Source organism: Rhinolophus sinicus, chromosome 5 (assembly GCF_057876585.1).
Source record: "Rhinolophus sinicus isolate RSI-liver-muscle chromosome 5, RSI-T2T, whole genome shotgun sequence".
Lineage (NCBI taxonomy): Eukaryota > Metazoa > Chordata > Mammalia > Chiroptera > Rhinolophidae > Rhinolophus > Rhinolophus sinicus.
Window position 1 is genome coordinate 107,720,107 of NC_142505.1, and position 19,112 is coordinate 107,739,218.

Genomic DNA, 19,112 nt, shown 5'->3' on the forward strand with positions numbered 1-19,112 from the left:
GTTTAAAAAATATTTTTTTCAGACAATTTTAGAACTAAAAGTAACTTGAAGACCAGCTACCCTAGTTCAGGGGTGAAGAAACTGAGACGAAAAAGTGAAAAATGCCTTGCCGAGCCCTACATACCAACAGAGGCCAACTGGAACACGATACCTGGTCTCCTAGCACAGAACTTATCGCTCCATGAGCAGTCTCGAAGGGAAACTACAAAGGCCCTTTCAGGCTTCTGGTAGACTGGAGGCCCAGGATTCCTCCAGTTACAAGTACTTAAAATTATGGATAAAATGTGACAAAAATATTTTAACACATAGTTGAGTTTGTAAGGAAAAAAAAAGAAACATATCAGGTACCAAAAACACAAAGGGAAGAAAATCAAGCCATGGAAGAGATGGTACGGCAGCCTTGGGGGTGTAGGAGGGAGTACGCGAGTTGAAAATGGGCCCAAATGGTTAGGTGTTTCAAATGTTATGTGTTTCACCTAGATAAGGACTGGTGACCTGAGTAAGATGGAGAATGAACACTAAGGCCCAGGCATGCAGATGGGGCCCTCAGAAGACTCCATGCCAGAAAGAGGCACTAGAAAATGCTTTTTGGCCAAGGGGGAGGACAAAGGAGTTTGACTTAACTGGGGTCTTTAGTAGAAGAAAATAATATCCTAAGAGAAATTCACCCACCAAACCTTTGAGAGGGAGCAGGTGCAGAGTCTGAATTTTACACTCTCCCTTGATAAGCAACTTGGAGTGACTGGCAGGAACAAGTGCAAAAGCAGTCTGGAGGGATACTTTACAACCCAGGCCACATGGGGTTCTTACATGGATCACCACTGAAGATGACCTCATAATAAAAAATGAAATGATGTGATCCACCGTGACAGAAAATCAGGAGACACAACTGTGGCTGAATGAAACAACAAACAACCAAACAAAATAAAACAAACAAAAACCACACAGAGCTATCTGGTAGCGACAATAAAATAATATTATCAATGATTAACGAGATGAAGGAATAGAAACCATAGGAAATAGCACTCTCAAAAAGAAACCGAAAGACCTACAACAAGACATTGGATTAGTAATCTAAAAAGTTTCCACAAAGCAAAGTTCAAACCTAAATGGTTTCACTGGTGAATTCTACTAAACATTTAAAGAAAACTAAACCCCAATTCTTCATAAACTCTTCCCCAAAACAGAAGATGAGGAAACACTTTCCAACACTTCTATATGGTCAGTATTATCCTAAATCAAAACCAAAGGCATCACAAGAGAACAACAGACCAATATCCCTTATGAATATAGATACAAGAGTCATCAACAAAATACTAGCAAACTGAATCCAGCAATAATAAAAAGGATTATACACAATTACTAAGTGGAATGTAATACAGGAGTGCAAAGTTGATTTAATATACAAAAATCAACCATTGTAATATACCAAATCAACAGAATAAAGGACAAAAAACACATAATCATCTCAAGGGACACAGAAAAAGTAGTGTAAAAATCCAATACTACTTCATGATAATACACTCAATAAACTGGGAATTGAAGGGAACTTCCTCAATCTGATAACTATTAGAATAAAGAAGTTTAGCAATGTTGCAAGTTACAAGGTCAAGATACAAAAATCAACTCTACGTCTATACACTCACAACGAACAATATGAAAATAAGAAAATGATTCCATTTGCAATAGCATGAAAAAGATAAAATAGTTAAGAATAAATTGAACAGAAGAAGTATAAAACTTATACTCTAAAAAACTGCACATTTTTTAAACAAATGAAAGAAGACCTAAATAAATGGAAGGACATTCCATATTCATGGATCAAAAAATCTTGCTATTATTAAGATAGCAATACTTCCCAAATTCATCCACAGATTCAGTAAAAGCCTTATCAAAATCTCAGGTGCTTTTCCTCATAAATTAACAAGCACGTCCTAAAATATGGAAATACAAGGCATGCCAGAGTAGCCAAAGCAATCTTTAAACAGATGAACAAGGTTGGAGGACTCACACGTCCCAATTTTAAAACTTACTACAAAGCTACAGTAATCAAGACAATATAACAGTGAAGTGGTAGGAGAGACATATAGAGCAACTGAACAGAACTGAAAGTCCAGAAACAAATCCTCACCTTTATGGTCAATTTATTTTTGACAAGGGTGCCAAGACAATCCAATGGGGGAAAGAATCTTTTCAACAACTGGTGCTGAAACCACTGGATATCCATAGGCTAAGGATGTGGTTAGACTTCTTTCTTACTCTATACCCCAAAATTAACACAAACTGAATCATAGACCTAAATAAAAGAGCTAAGACTATAAAACTCTTAGAAGAAAACATGGGGATAAATCTTTGTGACTTTGGGTTAGGTAGTGGTTTCTTAGATATGACATGAAAATCACTAGCAACAGAAGAAAAAAAATAGATAAATAAGACTCAAAAATGTTCGTGCTTTAAAGGACACCATCAAGGAAGTGAAAGGACAACCCACAGAATGGGGGAGAAAATTGTAAATTGTATATCGGATATGGAATTTATATCCAGAATATATAAAGAACTCTGACAACTCATAATCAAAAGATTAAAATAACAAAATTTAAAAATCGACCAAGGATCTAAACAGGCATTTCTCCAAAAATGATACACAGTAAATGCATGAAATGATGCTCAACATCCTTAGCCACTAAGGAAATGCAAATCAAACCACTATGAGACACCAATTCACACCCGGTGGGATGGCTATCATCAAAAAGATAGACAATAACAAGTGCTGGCAAAGATGTGGGAAAATTGGAACCCTGGTGGAAATGTAAAATAACACAGCCACTTTGGAAAACAGTTTGGAAGTTCTTAAAAATGTCAAGCACAGAATGACCATATGACCTAGCAAATCTACTCCTAGGTATGTATCTAAGAGAAATGAAAATGTACAGCCACACAAAAACTTATACACAAATGTTCACGGCAATACTATTTACAGTAGCCAAAGAGTAGAAACAATCCAAATGTCCATCCATGAATGAATGGATTAAAAAAAAAGTGGTCCATCCATACAATGGAATACTACTCAGCAGTAACAAAGAATGAAGGACTGATACATGCTACGACATGGATGAACCTTGAAAACTCTATACTGTGAAAGAAACCAATCACAAAAGACCACATATTGTTCACATTTGCAGAGTCCGTTTTGCCATATAAGGTACCATTCACAGGTTTCGAGGGTTAGGACTTGGAAATCCTTGGGGAGCCATTATTCAGCCAGCGTACTATCACCAGCGATAAGCACTATTAGAATGAAAATAGAATGCGGTGATACAGAAGGCCTAAAATACTACTTCAGGTTGAGCGGTTAGAGAAGACTTCTCTGAGGTTGCATCTAGGTTGAAGTCCAAAGCATGGGAAAATGCTACGGGGGCGGTGGGGAGAACATTCTAGACAGAGGGAACAGCTAGTGAAAAACTACAGCAGTAGTGAACTTGGCATGCTGGAGAAGTTACTGCTGCTTGGATTGGAAGAACATTAGAGAAAGGTAAATGAGTTTTCAGTTCACATTTGTTTTTCTCAGAATAAGAACACCTCAAGCCCCATCCTCTCTCCTGGTATTTTTTTTTTTTTTTAAGATTTTATTGGGGAAGGGGAACAGGACTTTATTGGGGAACCAGTGTGTACTTCCAGGACTTTTTTCCAAGTCATGTTGTCCTTTCAATCTTAGTTGTGGAGAGCACCGTTCAGCTCCAGGTCCAGTTGCTGTTGTTAGCTGCAGGGAATGGAGCCCACCATCCCTTGTGGGACTCGAGGAGTTGAACCGGCAACCTTGTGGTTGAGAGCCCACTGGCCCATGTGGGAATCGAACCGGCAGCCTTCGGTGTTAGGAGCACAGAGCTCCAACCGCCTGAGCCACCGAGCCGGCCCCTCTCCTGGTATTTTATATGGGAATTTGCCCCAAACTACTGCTACTGCCAGGGACCTCTATTATCGCAAAACAGTAGAATTCTCATGGACATCCCAGAGCATCCATCAAGGCTGAGTGCACCTCAGCAGGCCCCACAGTAAGTGCAGAAGAAGGCATCAACCTCAAAACAAGAGCCTGTTCAAAATCTTACTGATTTTATCACCTGCAATTGTGTCTTACACCTTTTGTTAATATAAACAGGATTTTTTATTATGTGCATTCGCGCAGGAGCTAAAAGAGGAAAGCAACCTTGGTTGCCTTCCCTGGGGAGGCGTGGGGCTGATTTCTAGTGAGGCTAGGCCAGCTCTTCTTCAAGCCGGCCTTCTGGGCAGCTGGAGAGTGGCTGCAGGGCTTTCTTGGTTGGTGAAGAATTGTTAAAGCCAGCGGCGATTCCTCACCTTCTCCTGAGTCATTCCTTTCTATCGATTCACTCCCCTTGCTCTGAGCATTATGAAGCCTCAAAACAACTAAGACTGTGGGTTTTCAAGTTTACATGAAATCCACAAACATACTTGAAGAACCTAATACAAATGGCCTGTTGAGAGCACTATGTCTACTACAGCTTTCATTGCCGCCATCCTTAAATTCTACCTCCTGCACATGTACGAAAGGCTTGGGTCAAGCCCAGTTCACTCTGTACTCCTGCAGCCCCCAGCAGAGGGCCTGGCACAGAGCACGTGATTAGTACTCACTTGTCCTTTTGTTCAACACACACCTGCCAGGCATCCATGTGCCGAGTCCTGAGCTGGGGGCTGAACAGCACTGCTCTTCACCTTGGTACCTACCGACCAAGAACTGACCATTCTCAGACTTCTAAAGGAGCAGAATGTCCTAACCAGGAAGTTATTTCCATAAAGGAGACTTAAAGATGGCCAAATAGCTATCTGAAGATCTGCACACAATTATGAACTTGGTCCTTCGATCGAATTCCAACCTTGGCAATCAAATCAAGCCATCTGAGATAGCGACTTTATGGTGGTTTGTTCATCTGTTTCTTCTGGCTTTAAATCACACTACTGAGCTGTAGGTTGTTAAAGGTTAAGCCTCTGCTCTCCTTCCAGTTCCTCTGTTGACTGCCTTGCAGCTGAGATCAAATGACCCCATTCATCAGAAGGCACAGAGGAAAGTTCTCAAAGCTGACGTGCAAAGTCAAGGTGGTAATTTTCAAGTTTAAACGAAAACCAACAGACATGCTTGAAGAGCCTAATACATACCGTGATAATTATGAGGCCATGAGTCTATCTCAACATGGCAAAGGAAACCCAACTGGCAAATCTGATGAGCCCAATGCTAGAAATCTGTTAAGAAAGGAGGCAGCTGCTTCCGCTGCCTGAAACCTAGGGCTGATGGGTGATTTCCCCCAATATCCAAGAACACAAAACCTTTTGGTTCCCAAGCATATGTTTTACAGCTTGCAAAACCTGTTAACCTTGTCCCCGAGTTCAAACGTAGTTTCTGTTCTAAGTCCAGCAGCATCTCACACTCTTGGAGATCCCGTCCGGGCCACACAGCGCTTTCTTTGTGTACATTTCCTAGTGAACTTTGTCACAGAAGCAGTTTAGAAGCCTCATATTCTAACATCCCATAAAAGATGCTATTGCACTAGTTTAGAAGTTTTTAAAAACCAAAATAAAACTTCCTGCCACTCTTGCTGGGTGAATGTCTCAGATGCTAAATGGTGATTCCTGTTGGAAGAAGCCTATTCGGGATCCTCAGGGACTAGGCTGGGGCTGGAGCTGGGGTGGAGACATTACAGGGAGCGTCAGCAGCCACTGCACTCGAGTGCCTCCACAACACCTCAGCTCAGCATGGGTTTCTAAATCTAGTCACGATCTTGTGAATAGCACGGTTAAGCAGCAGAGTTAAAAGTCGTTCTCAAGGTAAAGCTTAAACACACACTGCTATTCCTATAACCATATCTTGGTATTTATTTATTTTTTTTGTAGATGAGGAGTTTCCCAAACTACAAGTGACCCTGCCCATGTATGAGAGCCCGTGCCACGGGGTACCCCAATCTTTGAGGTCAGCGAGAGGGATGTGCGGGAAGGGGTTAAGCGGGGAAATTAATGCAACTGGGGTACGTGGGTCCCTTTGCCCGCAGTCCGCAAAAGGCAGGGCTGAGAGTGGGGTGAGCGCCCGCTGAGAGTCTGGGTGTTGGGAACTCTGGGACCAGCTCCGTGCGGGACACTAGAGGGCTCTAGGACCCCAGAGGTCTGACCGCTCTTCGTGCGGGCCCTGTCTAAGCAGAACAGCAACGCGAGCTACAGGCGCCTTGCGAGGTCCAGTGTCTAGGTCCCTACGTCACCTGGAGCTCCCCGCCGGAAGCGAAAGGGCGCAGGTTGTCCACCCAGCTGGTTTGCACCTCAGGTGGGAACGCCCCGTCCCGTTGGCCCAACTCCCCTTTGCCCCGCCCACTCCGGCCGCTCGGCCCCGCCCACCCCGGCAGCCTCACGTGGGGGCTCTCCCGCCCACTTGGCCCATCTCGCCGCCGCCCCGCCCACCTGGGCCGCTCAGACCCTCCCACCATGGCTCGGCCCTCCTCCTCCCCGCTCACCCCGGCCGCTCGGCCCCGCCCATCCCCGCCGCCTCAGGTGGGGCCGCCCCGCCCACCCGGTGGCTGCCCCGCCCACCGTGGTCCCGCCCACCCGGCGGCCTCAGGTGGGGCCGCCTGGCCCGGCCCGCTCGTCCAGCTGGCGTCAGGCCGCGTCTCCGCTCCTCGCGGTCTTCCGCGGCGGCGCTGCAAGTTTGACATTTTGGCGGCGGAGGCGCGCGCCGGCTCTCGCGGGCACACGGCTGTGGTGGCGGCCGACCCTCCAGGGCCCCTCAGTCGCGCCCCGGCGCTCCCGCCGCCCAGGGTCGGGCGACCACGAGGCCCGGCCGCATCCTCCCGCGCTCGCCCGCCCGGCGGCTGCAGCCATGTCGAAGGGGCCAGAGGAGGTGAACCGGCTCACCGAGAGCACCTACCGGGTAAGCGCGCCGGGGGCGGCGAGACCCGCGGGGGCCGGGGTTCGGGGATCGAGGCCGCGGAAGCGCGGCGGCCCCGCCGGCCGAAGGTCGGACTTTTTTACCTTGTGGGTGAGAAGGGGACTTTACGCGGGAATAGGCTCCCCTCCCCCTCCCGGCTCCGGAGAAGCCTAACGAGCTACTTAGTTTACAACCCGCGTGTTTGGGGGGAGTTGGGGAAGGGGGGGTACGTGCCATTTGGGGGGCCGTGCCCTGCTCCCCACTGCTCCTTGGAGTCGATGGCCGCACCGGCGTGGCTGCCACGCCGAAGCTCCCCGAGACCAGAGCGGGGCGCCGGCTTCCCCCGAGGCAGGACTGCGCCGAGGCAGGCGGGGAGGAAGGCCAGGTGACGAGGGGGCGCCAGGTGAGCCGCGCGCGGCGCCGAGCCGAGGGGGGCGCCCGCGGCCCCTGACCGGGAGCGGACCCTGCGCTCGGGAGGCTTGAGACCCGCTCCCTCTGACCCTCCTCTCTCTCACGCAGCTTGAAGTTCAGCTTGGCTTTTGTCCATCGATTATTTTGTGAGGTTATTGGAGTTAAAGAATATCCGAGGTTTTCATAAAATTGACCTAACTTGAAGCAATGCGTTGATGGACACTCGCTTAACTTGCATTTGTTTTATTATGAGAGAATTTTCCCAGAAACAGACGTAGACTTAGGATTAGTGGTCAGTTTGGTAAGTTTAAATACTTATAAATGAATTCCATTTGAAATAAGATATGTGTTTAATCATCTGCTATAAATAGAATACAAAACAACTTTTGTTTTAATTCAGCTTGGGCTCGTGGAATCCCTGAGACTTTAAAGTTCTCCAAATTCATTTGTAGTCATTTTTAAGGCCCGCAGTGTGGTCATTTTTATAGATTTTTTTTTTAAGCCCTAAAATTTGGATTCTAGATTTGCAAGGTCTGTGTAAATTCCTAAAATCAGAGGAGTTTATTGACTTGGATAAGAATTTTAAGAGAGCATGAAAATATATTCATAATCTATCCTTTGAAGTTCCAAAAATTGATTCCCTTCAATTGATTCCCTGAATACACAAAATACTGTAAGTTATACTTTATAGATAGATACGGTAGACACAGCATTTTGGGGCTCAGTACATCACTGTGACCAAAATCTGTTCCTTAGTCATGTAGTTCCTCAGTAGAGGGTAAATTTTAGAAATCCCAGAGACGTGAATGTTAAAGTTTTACATATGTATTGAGATTTTTAACATTAAATTGTTCCTGAAATGGTAGTTCCGAAGTGTGGGGTGTTTTTAAAGTATGTAAATAAATCATCCTTATTTTCTGCTGGGGTATAGTAGCTACTCTGATGACTCAGTTAAGGGAGAAATGTATGTTATTGAGGAATGCAGATCATTGCAATTTCGAGGTGGAGTCTAAGTGTCCGCAGGGCCACAAAAGCTTAAAAAGTGAACACAGAAATTCCTCCTCTAAGAATACAGGCACATGTATCTACCTCACCTGAGATATCAACCTGAGATAAGTAATCAAATGCTCCAAAGTAACTCTTCGCTTTTTCTTCCACTTCTTCCTTTTACTTTTAGTGACGACCCCAGGGAAGGGGCTGTATCCTCAAGTGAATTACAGTCCCTCAAATGCCAGCCACTCTGGCATGTCACATTACCCAGGGAATTGGGGCAGGAGGGAAAAGCGTGGATTTCATAGTTTTGGTTATATGTATTTGTAGCTGTAAGGCCGTGTAAATAATTTTCATATCTTGTAAGGTTACAATACACTGAAGATCAGAGACCGGTATGTCCCTTTTGCTTTCCATTCCCAGGGGTTTTAAAATATACTGAAAGCTCACAAATGTTTGTTGATTGAGTTTAATCACCATTTCCTCGTTAATGTTTTGGGATCATGTTTTTTACGTGGAGATGGTGGGATAAGAATGTACAGCTCAAGACAAGTTTATATATAATCTGTGCAGTGAATGCTGCTAGCTCATGCTTTGGCTATAATGGAAATGCACAGTGAAATTTTACATTCACGGGTCTGTTTGAAAGCCTGAAATTCTTTCACCACTTCCTCACTGGGTTCTTCCTCCCCAGCCCACCTCCCCACTACCAAAGCTGAAAACAGTGTAAGCTTAAGGTGGTAAAAATCTGGCAGTGTTGATGAATGCAGTTCTTTTAAAAAGAGACTTCCTTTATGTTACCTAGCAATCTACAATGTTTTACGAATAGAAACAAAACCTAGCCAGGTGTGTTTACCAGAGCCACCTGCAAATGAGATTTTATGACTTGTTTGTATGGGTTTTAGATTTTTTTTTAATACTCAAATTTCTCCCACTTTGAAATAAAGGAATAAATGCTTTAGAGAAAATGGGGGGTTATAAAAGCAGTGTGATCCTCTGTCTGCGGTATCAAATACCTTTATATGTTTATATGCAGTTTTCTAAATATGTACTTAGACAAATGATTACTGGAGATCCTTGCTGAATCCCAGGGGGAATGTGTGTTTTCTGGCTTCACAAACAAATGGCATGATAATAAGCCCCAAAATGTCAAACAATGCTACTGTTGTTGATTAAGAAGTAAACCAAAGACCCCTCCCCTTCCCCACACTTTAGTTTATAGTACACCCATAATTTGCCCTCAGCAGCTTGCTTGTGATTTTGCATGGTTTTCTGATGAGTACATGCTTCAGTGGTCTGAGGAAGAAGTAAAATTCAAAACAAACAAAAACACTCTTAATTAAAAGTAACCACAACCTTCCTAGAAGTTAGAACTGTTAAAGTCTTAGGAAGTTGAGAGACGGGTGAGACATCCTCCAGGTATGTCCTACCTACATTAATCTTGCTAAAGCAGCAGTGAATGCGGGGGAGGGGAGAATGACACTTGAAAAGGAAAGGGACACGGAAGTCTTTCTTTAAATGTCACCTTCTCAGGCCCGCTCAAACAACTCTTTAACATTGATGATAACACCATCCATCTTGAAACCCTACCTAACTTTACCTTTTCCCCATAGCGCTTATTACCTTAGGCTAAAATATATTTATTATGTTTATCTCTCTTCCCAGGCCAACTAGAATGTGAGCTCCCAAAGGAAAGGAGCTTTGTTTTGTTGTATTTGAGCACTTAAAAAGGTCCTGGCACATAGTGGGCGTGCATATGTGTTAAATAAATGGACATTTAATTAATTTAGTAAGCACCGATTGTATGCCAGGCTCCCCCTTTGCCTTCACACTTTTCACAGTCTTTGTTTCATTCTAAATATACATCAGCCCTTGAAGCAGATACAGATTTTGTTTGTTTACCATTAGGAAACTGAGCCCAAAGCCTATGAGTGACAGATGCCCTCGTGCCATTTACCATGCCAGCCACCATCCCTCCTATTTTTGTATAGTAATATAGGTTTTACTGATTAACAAATGCACAAATCAAATACCTTTTTATACTTTGGTGATCTAAGATGTCACCAGCATTTTTTGTCGTTCTGTTGATTCGTCATTATAAGAAAATGAGGTACTTTTGTTCTTTCACTGGGTAAAGCAAGAATCTAGGCATGTGTACTAGGCTTTGTTTGTTTGTTTGTTTATTGGGTTTTTATTTTCGCAACTTGGGTTTAATTGGGGATGTATAAGTGAAAGTCCCTGCCTGGTTGGTCTCCAGTGTGGACTGCTATACAGTCTAGCTTTTAAAGCTTACAATTGCCTTTTATGTTTATTGCTGTAGCTTTATACACTAGTTGATGTCTTCGTTTGTTCCCACCACACTACTTTCTTGAGGAATGCTGAAGATAAAATGGGATTTGCAGAAGCCCAGACAATTTGTTCTTGGCTCCATGGTGACTAAAAAAGGGGACGGTAAGAATCATGTGCCAGGTAGCGGCAGAAAGGGTTGCCAAGTATCGATATTAAACTGAACAGCCCAGTCTTGTAGCTTTTTGTCTGCGAAAATGAAAATACAAAGCCAAACAATGGATGTCTTTTTCTGTCATAACATTTTTTTCTTGATTGGAAAGAGGTTTTAGAACTATGATAACATGGTTGCTCTGCAGACAGAGCAGCAGCCTTTATTATGAAGTCTGGGAGAGTGGGACCACTTGGACAGGTGACACCATTCACAAGTTTCCGGTTCCTTTTGAGTTTACATTTGTGGCATTCCAGTATTCGACATTAATTCTTGCCTTGCACTTCTCACAGGCTGACCTCCAAGGGAAACCTAATGTACGTGAGATTGCAGCACATTGGATTTTTGTTTTCCTCAACATTCTGTACAACTCTTTTCTTCAGCAATTCAAAAGTAAAAATTATTAAAGCAGCACAAACATTACTTAAAATTCTGTTGGCATTTGCAAATATATTTTTTACTTCTAAAACTTTCTATTGAACTGTAATTAATATACACACAGAAAGGTGTGCGTAGGTGTGTATAGCTCACTAAATTGTCACTAATTGGGCATACCTGAGCAACCAATACCCAGATCAAGCAGTAGACCATGACCAGCCCCCCTGAAGTCTTGGCATATCCCCTTCCGGGTTACTACACCCCCTCCAAGGTAACGACTCTCCTAACTTCTAACGGCACTAATTAGTTTGGCCTGTTTTATCTGCCTTCTTTCACTTGGTGTGTTTTGTCAGATTCATCCGTATCGTTGGAGTAATTGTAGTTGGCTCATTCTTTTTGCGGTGTAGTAACCAGTCCACGGTGAGAATATATTACATTTTATCTCTTCTCTCGAAAGGGATTCAAGTTGTTTTCAGACTATTCCAGGATATTAAGTGCTGCTATGAACATTCTAGTGCATGTCTGATGGGCACCGGCCTCCCTTTCTCTTGGGTATATACATAGCTGTAGATTTGCTGGGTTCTAAGCTCTTTGAATATTTAGCTTTGGTAGAAACTGTCATGCAGCTTTGCAAAGTGGTTGTACCAATTACATTCCTACCAGCAGTGCATCAGAGTTCCTGCTGCTCTGTGATCCTCATCAAAAGTTGATATTTTCCTTCCTTTTAATTTGGGCCACTCTGATGGGTGTGTGCAAATAAACGTTTTTAGTTAAAGACGAAACGTGTGTGCCCCAGGCTTGCTGGTTGGAGTCTGCAACTGCAGCAGGAGCCTGATCTCCATAGGGGTGACTTAATGTCAGGAGACAGAACCAGGACCTAGGAACATGAGTCTGAGAGAGGCATGACAGTTGTGGTATTCAGGAGAATAAAGCATAACTTTATGTTTCTTCCGCTCCAAAACTATCATAGCTGAACACATCAAAGGGTTTGATTGTGTAATCGATGTTGGCAGCATAGATGAGCCATATTTAAACAAGCTGCAATGCTGGGGGTATGCAGAGCTAGGGATAATTGAATTTTCTTGTTAACTGAGTATTGAAGGTACCTTTCACGTCCTTTTTATGTGTTTTTTTGAAAATGTACCTACTTTACTGTTACAGACATAATAGACTAACTAAAAAATTTTTTTTCAATGAGTTACAGTTGAATTAAGAGGTTTTAAGACTAGCAGTTTGTGAAGGAAATGTTATTTTTAATTGGGGTCTTCTCCCCACTTAGATTGTACATGCTTGAGAACAAGCCCCCAAATTATATTTCTTAGCATTTCCAACACTCATTCATATTTCTTATGTGTGTGTATGGGCTTCAATCTCAGAGTTCTATTAAACTGTATTTTTCTCCAAACCCAGAAAATTTCTGGAATTTCTATGAATATTTACACTGAAAGTAAAAGTCACCTGGAGACACAACCCAGAGATAACACCATTAGCTCTTGTCCCTCTTTCTAATATTTTTCAGTACATCTTTCTATGTCAATCAGTATTTTTTGCCACATTTTGATGACTCCACATTTTGATGCTCTGTTCTTCATCATAATGTATTGATCCAGTTCCCTGTTGTTGAACATAAGGTCATTGCCAGTACTTTGCTATTAAAGCACTGCAGTGACCATCATTGCAGATAGAGCTTTGTGCAGGTCTGTGGTGTTTTCCTTAAGCTAACTCCCCAGGAGGGAGGGTAGGTACGGTTTAAAGCATATTTGCTACACATTGTAAAATCCCCTCCAGAAAACATGCCCCAAATTATGCTGTAATCTGATTGTGTGAGAATGCTCTTTTCCAGAACCCCAACCAATAAAGTAGGTCTTTTCAAACCACTTCCTCTTTTATAACCCATAGAGGGGCTTTCTTTTTTTAACAGCAGTAAAAGATGCATATTTATGTCGTAGCTTATGGATATTGGTCAGAATACCTGAGATTTCATGTCTACCACTGTTGGGTATAATTTCCCACATAAACTTTGTACTTGTAGATGTGTACAGAATAGTTACAGCTCTGCGACCTTTCAGGTCTGTATACTTTTGTTCTTATTTTCCTCACCCTTGACTTTCTACTTCTATTTATGTTTCCCAGGCCTTGAGTCTTTCTAGTTTATCATTTTTTTAGGGACTGTGTTCTGTTTGTAACAGCTGCCTCAGATCTTTGTGGATAAAGCTGAAACTACTGTAAATGAAGTAGAATGTTGCTGCTTTCTCTCTCATTCAAAACTAAATGAAAAATATTACCAGAATGTGTTTTCCAACTCAGGGAGCAAAATAAATGAGCACCCTACTAAGATGTCTGTTCTAGAACTAGCTGTGCTTCAGAGAGAACAGCGTGGGGGGGGGGTGAGGATGCCGTCAGGTTTGTTACTTAAACTGTTTCCCTTTATATGGTACTTTGGAGATTTAAAAGTCCCTAAACAAGAGCAATTCCTTCACTGAAAATATCTAAGGATAGCGATGGCTCACTTGAGGTCTGCACTGAGGGAGACCTTACTTCTTACTTACATTCTACCTTCTGGAGTGTTTACATTTTCTTTGGTGAGTGGACGACTTTTATAATGTTTAAGCTAAAGGAAAAATTGACATATCTATATACTCCATTTTAATGGGTAAAAAGTTTAAAAAGCTAAGCCATTTTCTACCTGTTTTGCAAATTAACATTTCAAAGATAAACCTAATTTAAAATCTTACCATTTTTCTCTTAATTTTGACTTACAGGAGTACGTTTTTTAACATTTACTCACCTGAGACTATGAATGGAACAGAAAAATAATTCAACTAAACCTGAGAACGCCTAAATTCCAGTTCTTATAATTATCTTTTAAAATCTTTGTTCCTGAGGTTGCAAGCAGCTGTATCAGTGAAGGGTACAAAGACAGTAATAACAAGAACAAGAAAAGATACAAAAGTGGTAATAACAGCCTGTCAAAAGTGAGTAGGGAGAAAAGTCCAGATGACAAGAATACGTAACCGAGAATAAACACGGGGAAGAGCAGATTTCGGGATCAGAACAGATCTCAGCTGATCAGGCCGACCACCCGACACCCTGAATGCTTCTCCTCAGCTTCTGAGAAGGAGCAGCCGTGTCCTGAGTTAGGAGGAGGGGAGAGGAATGCAGGAGTCAGCCCTGGTCACCGGTTGCCTGGCAGATACGGTGCCTGAGACCTCAGCTGACAGACCAATCCATTTCTGGCCACAAAAACTCAAGTGGCAAAAGAAAGTCACGATGCTAATTCCTTATACTTAAGTGCTAGAATTTGGGGGGAGTAAAACCTTAATGGTGTATTTTATCATCGCATGGGCTCCCTGGCACACTTGGAGGAGCCTGAGGTGCAAGACGCTAGCCATGGACAGTACAATATACGCATATATCTAAGTTAAACATGGAAAACATCATTCTTACTTGACTCTCAGTCCAGCTGTGCCCTTGGAAAAGATGACTTCTTCAGCTAAACAGTCCATTCTCTGTGTTATCCCAGATTTTTGTATGTACGCGATGTCATATTTCTCCATTTGACCTTGTGCTTCAGTTTTCTCATCTTAAGTAAGAATGACAATAGTACCCACCTGTGATTGTTGTGAGGGTTACATGTGATAATACGTGAAAGCACGTGGAACAGTGTATTAGCTGTTAGCAGTAGTAGCATGTGGTTACTAGACTGGAACACCATAAGAGCACTGATTTTCGTCTGTTTACTGCTTATCCCTAGTTTCTTATCCCAGAGTGACTGACACATAGGTGGAGCTGAGTAGATTTTGATAAAAGATAGTGTTGAAAGTATCAGCACAAAGTTTTCTCTCTGTCCATGAGCTATCCACTCTTTGAAGGTTGATTTTTTTTGGTTTTGTTTTGTTTTTTTGGTTTTTTTTTTACCCTTCATTGTTCTGTTGCATAGCAACAACTCAGAAATATTTGTTGATTAAATACTGAAGTTCCATGCTTATCACAGGGTTGTCAGTAAATCCTCACCTACTCCATGGCCAGTGGGACTCTGAGCCCTCACAATAATAGTTTCCGTGTTTGAGCACCTGTTTTATATGTGCCTCGCTTACCACCTACACTCATTCTTTCTGCATCTGTTTGTTTATTTTTTGCACGCACCACAGCTGTGCCAAGCACTGGCCACCACTGGGACCCACACGGGAAGAAAGATGGTCCACGCTTTTCTGCAGTTTATGGCAATGACAGGACAACAGTGCCCGATTTTAGCATCTCCAGCCTTTCCACTCCCTTGTCATCAATTATGTGTCCTTGCTCCTCCCCTTGTCTCTCCCAGAGGGGTCCTGCCTTTCCCAGTTCAGTTCTTGGGACTTCGTTTTGTCTTGGATTGGAAGAAAGAAGGAAAAGGTTACTATACATGCAGGTTAAGTTCAAGAGGAGTTTTTTAGGCAATTTGTGAGAAGTCTTTGGGAAGTTAGCTCTAAGAGAGACGTAGGTGGGAAACAACAACAACAAAAATGTTTTAGAAGTTTTTATTCCCCTTACTGGTATCTGAGAAATGTAAGTAATGAACTTGAGCTATTTTAAAATTATTTTGGAGTTTTGAACAGTATTTCTCAGATTGTAAGGGCTATAATGTAAGTGCAAAGCAAAAGCACGATGACCCATTTCATGGGGTCTAGCTGAGAAGTTCACTAGAATTACCCCAGATACTATTTATTATAAGGATGGCATTTGGAAAGAACTAGCGAACTTAAAAAAAAAAAAAACACAAAAACTCACTAGCTATATGAAATCATTAATTTACTTTGATCTGGTAAAGTTCTTATTACCTATTGAGTACTTTGGGGCTTTTTAAACAAATGTGATTGAGCACATGAATCATTCTGGCCTGCAAATTTGCTGCTAGCTTTTTGTTCCATAACACACCTTTTAAAAACAAGTAGGCAGACGAGAACCCTTCACCAAACGGTCCTGTGCTCTGTAGCCTTCACAGTATGTATCTGTTGACAGTTATTTAATACCAGTAACCACACAATTACTGTATGACATTTGGGATAAAGTTATATATTTCTAAATGATATTCAAGTAATATTAAAGATGTTTGCATTTCTCATTTTCGCCATGTCAGTCTGGACTGCCTTGGAATTTTTTTCTTTCCTGTCTCCCTATTAAACTGTACATTTTCAAGGCCTGTAACCCTTTCCTCATTCAGCTTTGTGTTCTCTACGTCCAGCATAGGGCTGGACTCACTTTAGATATATAATACAGATTGAACAAATGTATGATTGTTTCAAGGGCCCAAATGTAAGAAAGATTTTACAGAGTTGGTGGAGTGAAACATAAGTAAACATGTTGTGTAGTACTTGCCATGATCTCATCTCCTATCTCGAGGGAATGGGGGGAAGAAAATACCAGGAAAAAAGGCACATTTTCAGGTTCTGACTGAAACTTGCATAGTGGTCATCCTGGTATGTGGCTATAGAAAGGATTGTGTTTCCATTCTTTCAAACAAGAATATGTACCTCTACAAACCAAGCAAAAATGGATACTCATATTATCATAGTTAGAATTGGTTTTTACTTGAGTCTCAGGTGCTACTTCCTATGAAGTTCAAGGTCCAAAAATTGTTTGAATTCTGGAACAGAGTCCATAAATGTGTTCAGGGGAGACCAGTGTGGCCCAGATGTTGTTGCAATGTCTGTTAGCCTGCTAATTGCCAAGGCTCGGAACGCCTGCTTTTGGCCCAAAAGCCTTCTTGGCACTGCCAGGAAATATGTAACTGCATGGAGCTATAGCCCCTGCTGGACCTTGGACCCCGTAATCATCTGCACTTCAACTCCAAGGAAAAGCGGTTTCAAATGATTCCACCCACAGACAAATATAAAACTCTAGTATTTTAAGTAGAATGAAACTTTCTAGTGTTGAACTGAGTTCAGACATTATTTTTTCTTCAAGTTCCTTTATCAGATGGTCATGAACTCAGGTTGCCTGTAATTTGGTTCTCCTTCCACAATAAAAAAAAAAAAAAATCAAAAACCTATGTTCTTACACTAATTTACTGGGTGAGATACCTCTGGGACTTAATTTTCTAGACACGCTTAATAATTTCATCCAAAAATTTTGAACAGTTGTGAAACACTTACTTTCTCCCACCAGTGTGTTGGCACCTTTTTGTTTTGCTTAAGGATTTTTTTGTTTTAGAACAGTCTTGCTGCCTAAATGAGTAGGGAATAGGGAAAGTGGAGTGTCACAGAAATCTGTTTCTTTAAACAATGAAATAAAAAGTTGTGGAGATGTGATTGCTTCTAGTAACGTGTCTTAAAAGGTAGTGATACATACCTTTCTAGATGATCACACTGGTTCTCATCATTTGGTTGGTTCCAAAGGAGCTCGGGATCTACGGTAGTAGGTATTCTCAGAATTTTCTGAGAACGTTCTAGGAGAGGCAAAGCCCCAAGAGGTGGCCCTGTGCTTCGCTGACCACTGGCCCAGTGGCTCATGCTCAGGTCTTGTGGGGTGGAGCCATGTACCCCTGCTGGCCTCGCGGCTTATTTTCTAGGGTGCCCTTTGCACTCTGAAGAACCACTTTGGCAGAAGTAATTCTTTATAAACCAAAGCCTGGATGATGGATAAAGAAAGGAAAGGAAGAATGAAAGCAAAACACTGTTATAGTGAAAGTTTTCTGGGCAGGCTGAAGATTTCCTATTGAAATTACCTTAAAAGGACCCGGTCATTACATAATACTTAATTTATTGCCTGGAGACACATTGGCCAAACTCCTTCTCTGATCATAGCTGGAAAGACAACTGCTAATCCAGTAGGAAATTTGTCTCAAAATAGCTGGGTTATCTTTTTCTGCTAATGGGTCTAATTGATTTTCACATAGGAGGGCAAGTTGCTGCAAACAGCTACATGGGCATAAATGCTTTGCAGCCCATTAGCACTTTTCTGACTGGTCCTGGACCAATGTTCACCAAGGACAGCGGGTGACCTGGCTCTCAATACAGCTGGCTCTTCTGTGGTCAGGGTTGCTACAAGCACCCCAGGAATGAGCAGACACACAGCGTGTGGCATTCTGTCTGGCAGTAAGGATGTCGAGCCTTAATCCTTAGCAGCCTGGAGCATCAGCGAGAGTCAGGGTTTTTGTTATTGCTGTTGTTTCTGCCCCACCCCCCCTTTTAAAAAAAAAATAGCTTTATTGAGGTGTAGTTTATAAACTATAAAATTCATTTTAAATGTACAAGTCAGTGACTTTTAGTAAATTTTCAGAATTGTGTAACCATCACAATAATCCAATTTTACAACATTTCCATCATCCCAAAAAGGTCCTTCGTGCCCATTTGCTATCATTTGTCACTCTTATCCCCAGGCAATCACTAATATAGCTTTGGTTTCTACAGGTACAGCTTTTTTAGACATTTCATAAAAATGGAATCATACAACATGTGGTCTTTCATGACTGCCTTTTTCACTTAGCGTAATGGAGTTCATCTATTTGTAGTGCTTATTAGTACTGTATTCCTTTTTATGGCTGAATAACATTCCATTTATGGATTTACCACATTTGTTCATCTGTTTATCAGTTGATGGACATTTGGGTTGTTTCCAGCAAGGTATTTTTTTAAGGACCATATTACTACCTAATACTTAAATTTGGAAAACTATAGGGTTAGGAAGCAAAATTCACAAGGAAAGCCCTGACATTTTCTGATTTTGTAAGCCTGTTATGACTTAGTAGGTAGAGGGCAGAACTTTGCAGCTTTTGTGACCCTTGATTGTAGCTGTTACTTTTAGCTAATGAAGTTGGAAGCAGTGGCCCCGTTACCCCATTTCCGATTTTCAAGGCTAATTGGCCCACTGGGTCACTGTGTCTGTGGCAGTGTGTTTAGATGAGCTGATGGCACATCATGCAGCCAGTTTATCCATGAG

General features: G+C 42.2%; 1 protein-coding gene across 1 annotated transcript in view; it reads left to right on the forward strand.

The window, feature by feature from the left end:
• Positions 1-6,588: 6,588 nt before the first annotated feature.
• BAIAP2L1 (BAR/IMD domain containing adaptor protein 2 like 1) overlaps positions 6,589-19,112 on the forward strand; it is a 73,972-nt gene continuing 61,448 nt past the window's right edge. Inside the window, exon 1 of the mRNA XM_019716460.3 lies at positions 6,589-6,922. Coding sequence (XP_019572019.1) covers positions 6,872-6,922 — 51 coding nt within the window. The 5' untranslated portion in view covers positions 6,589-6,871. The remainder of the gene's footprint in view (positions 6,923-19,112) is intronic.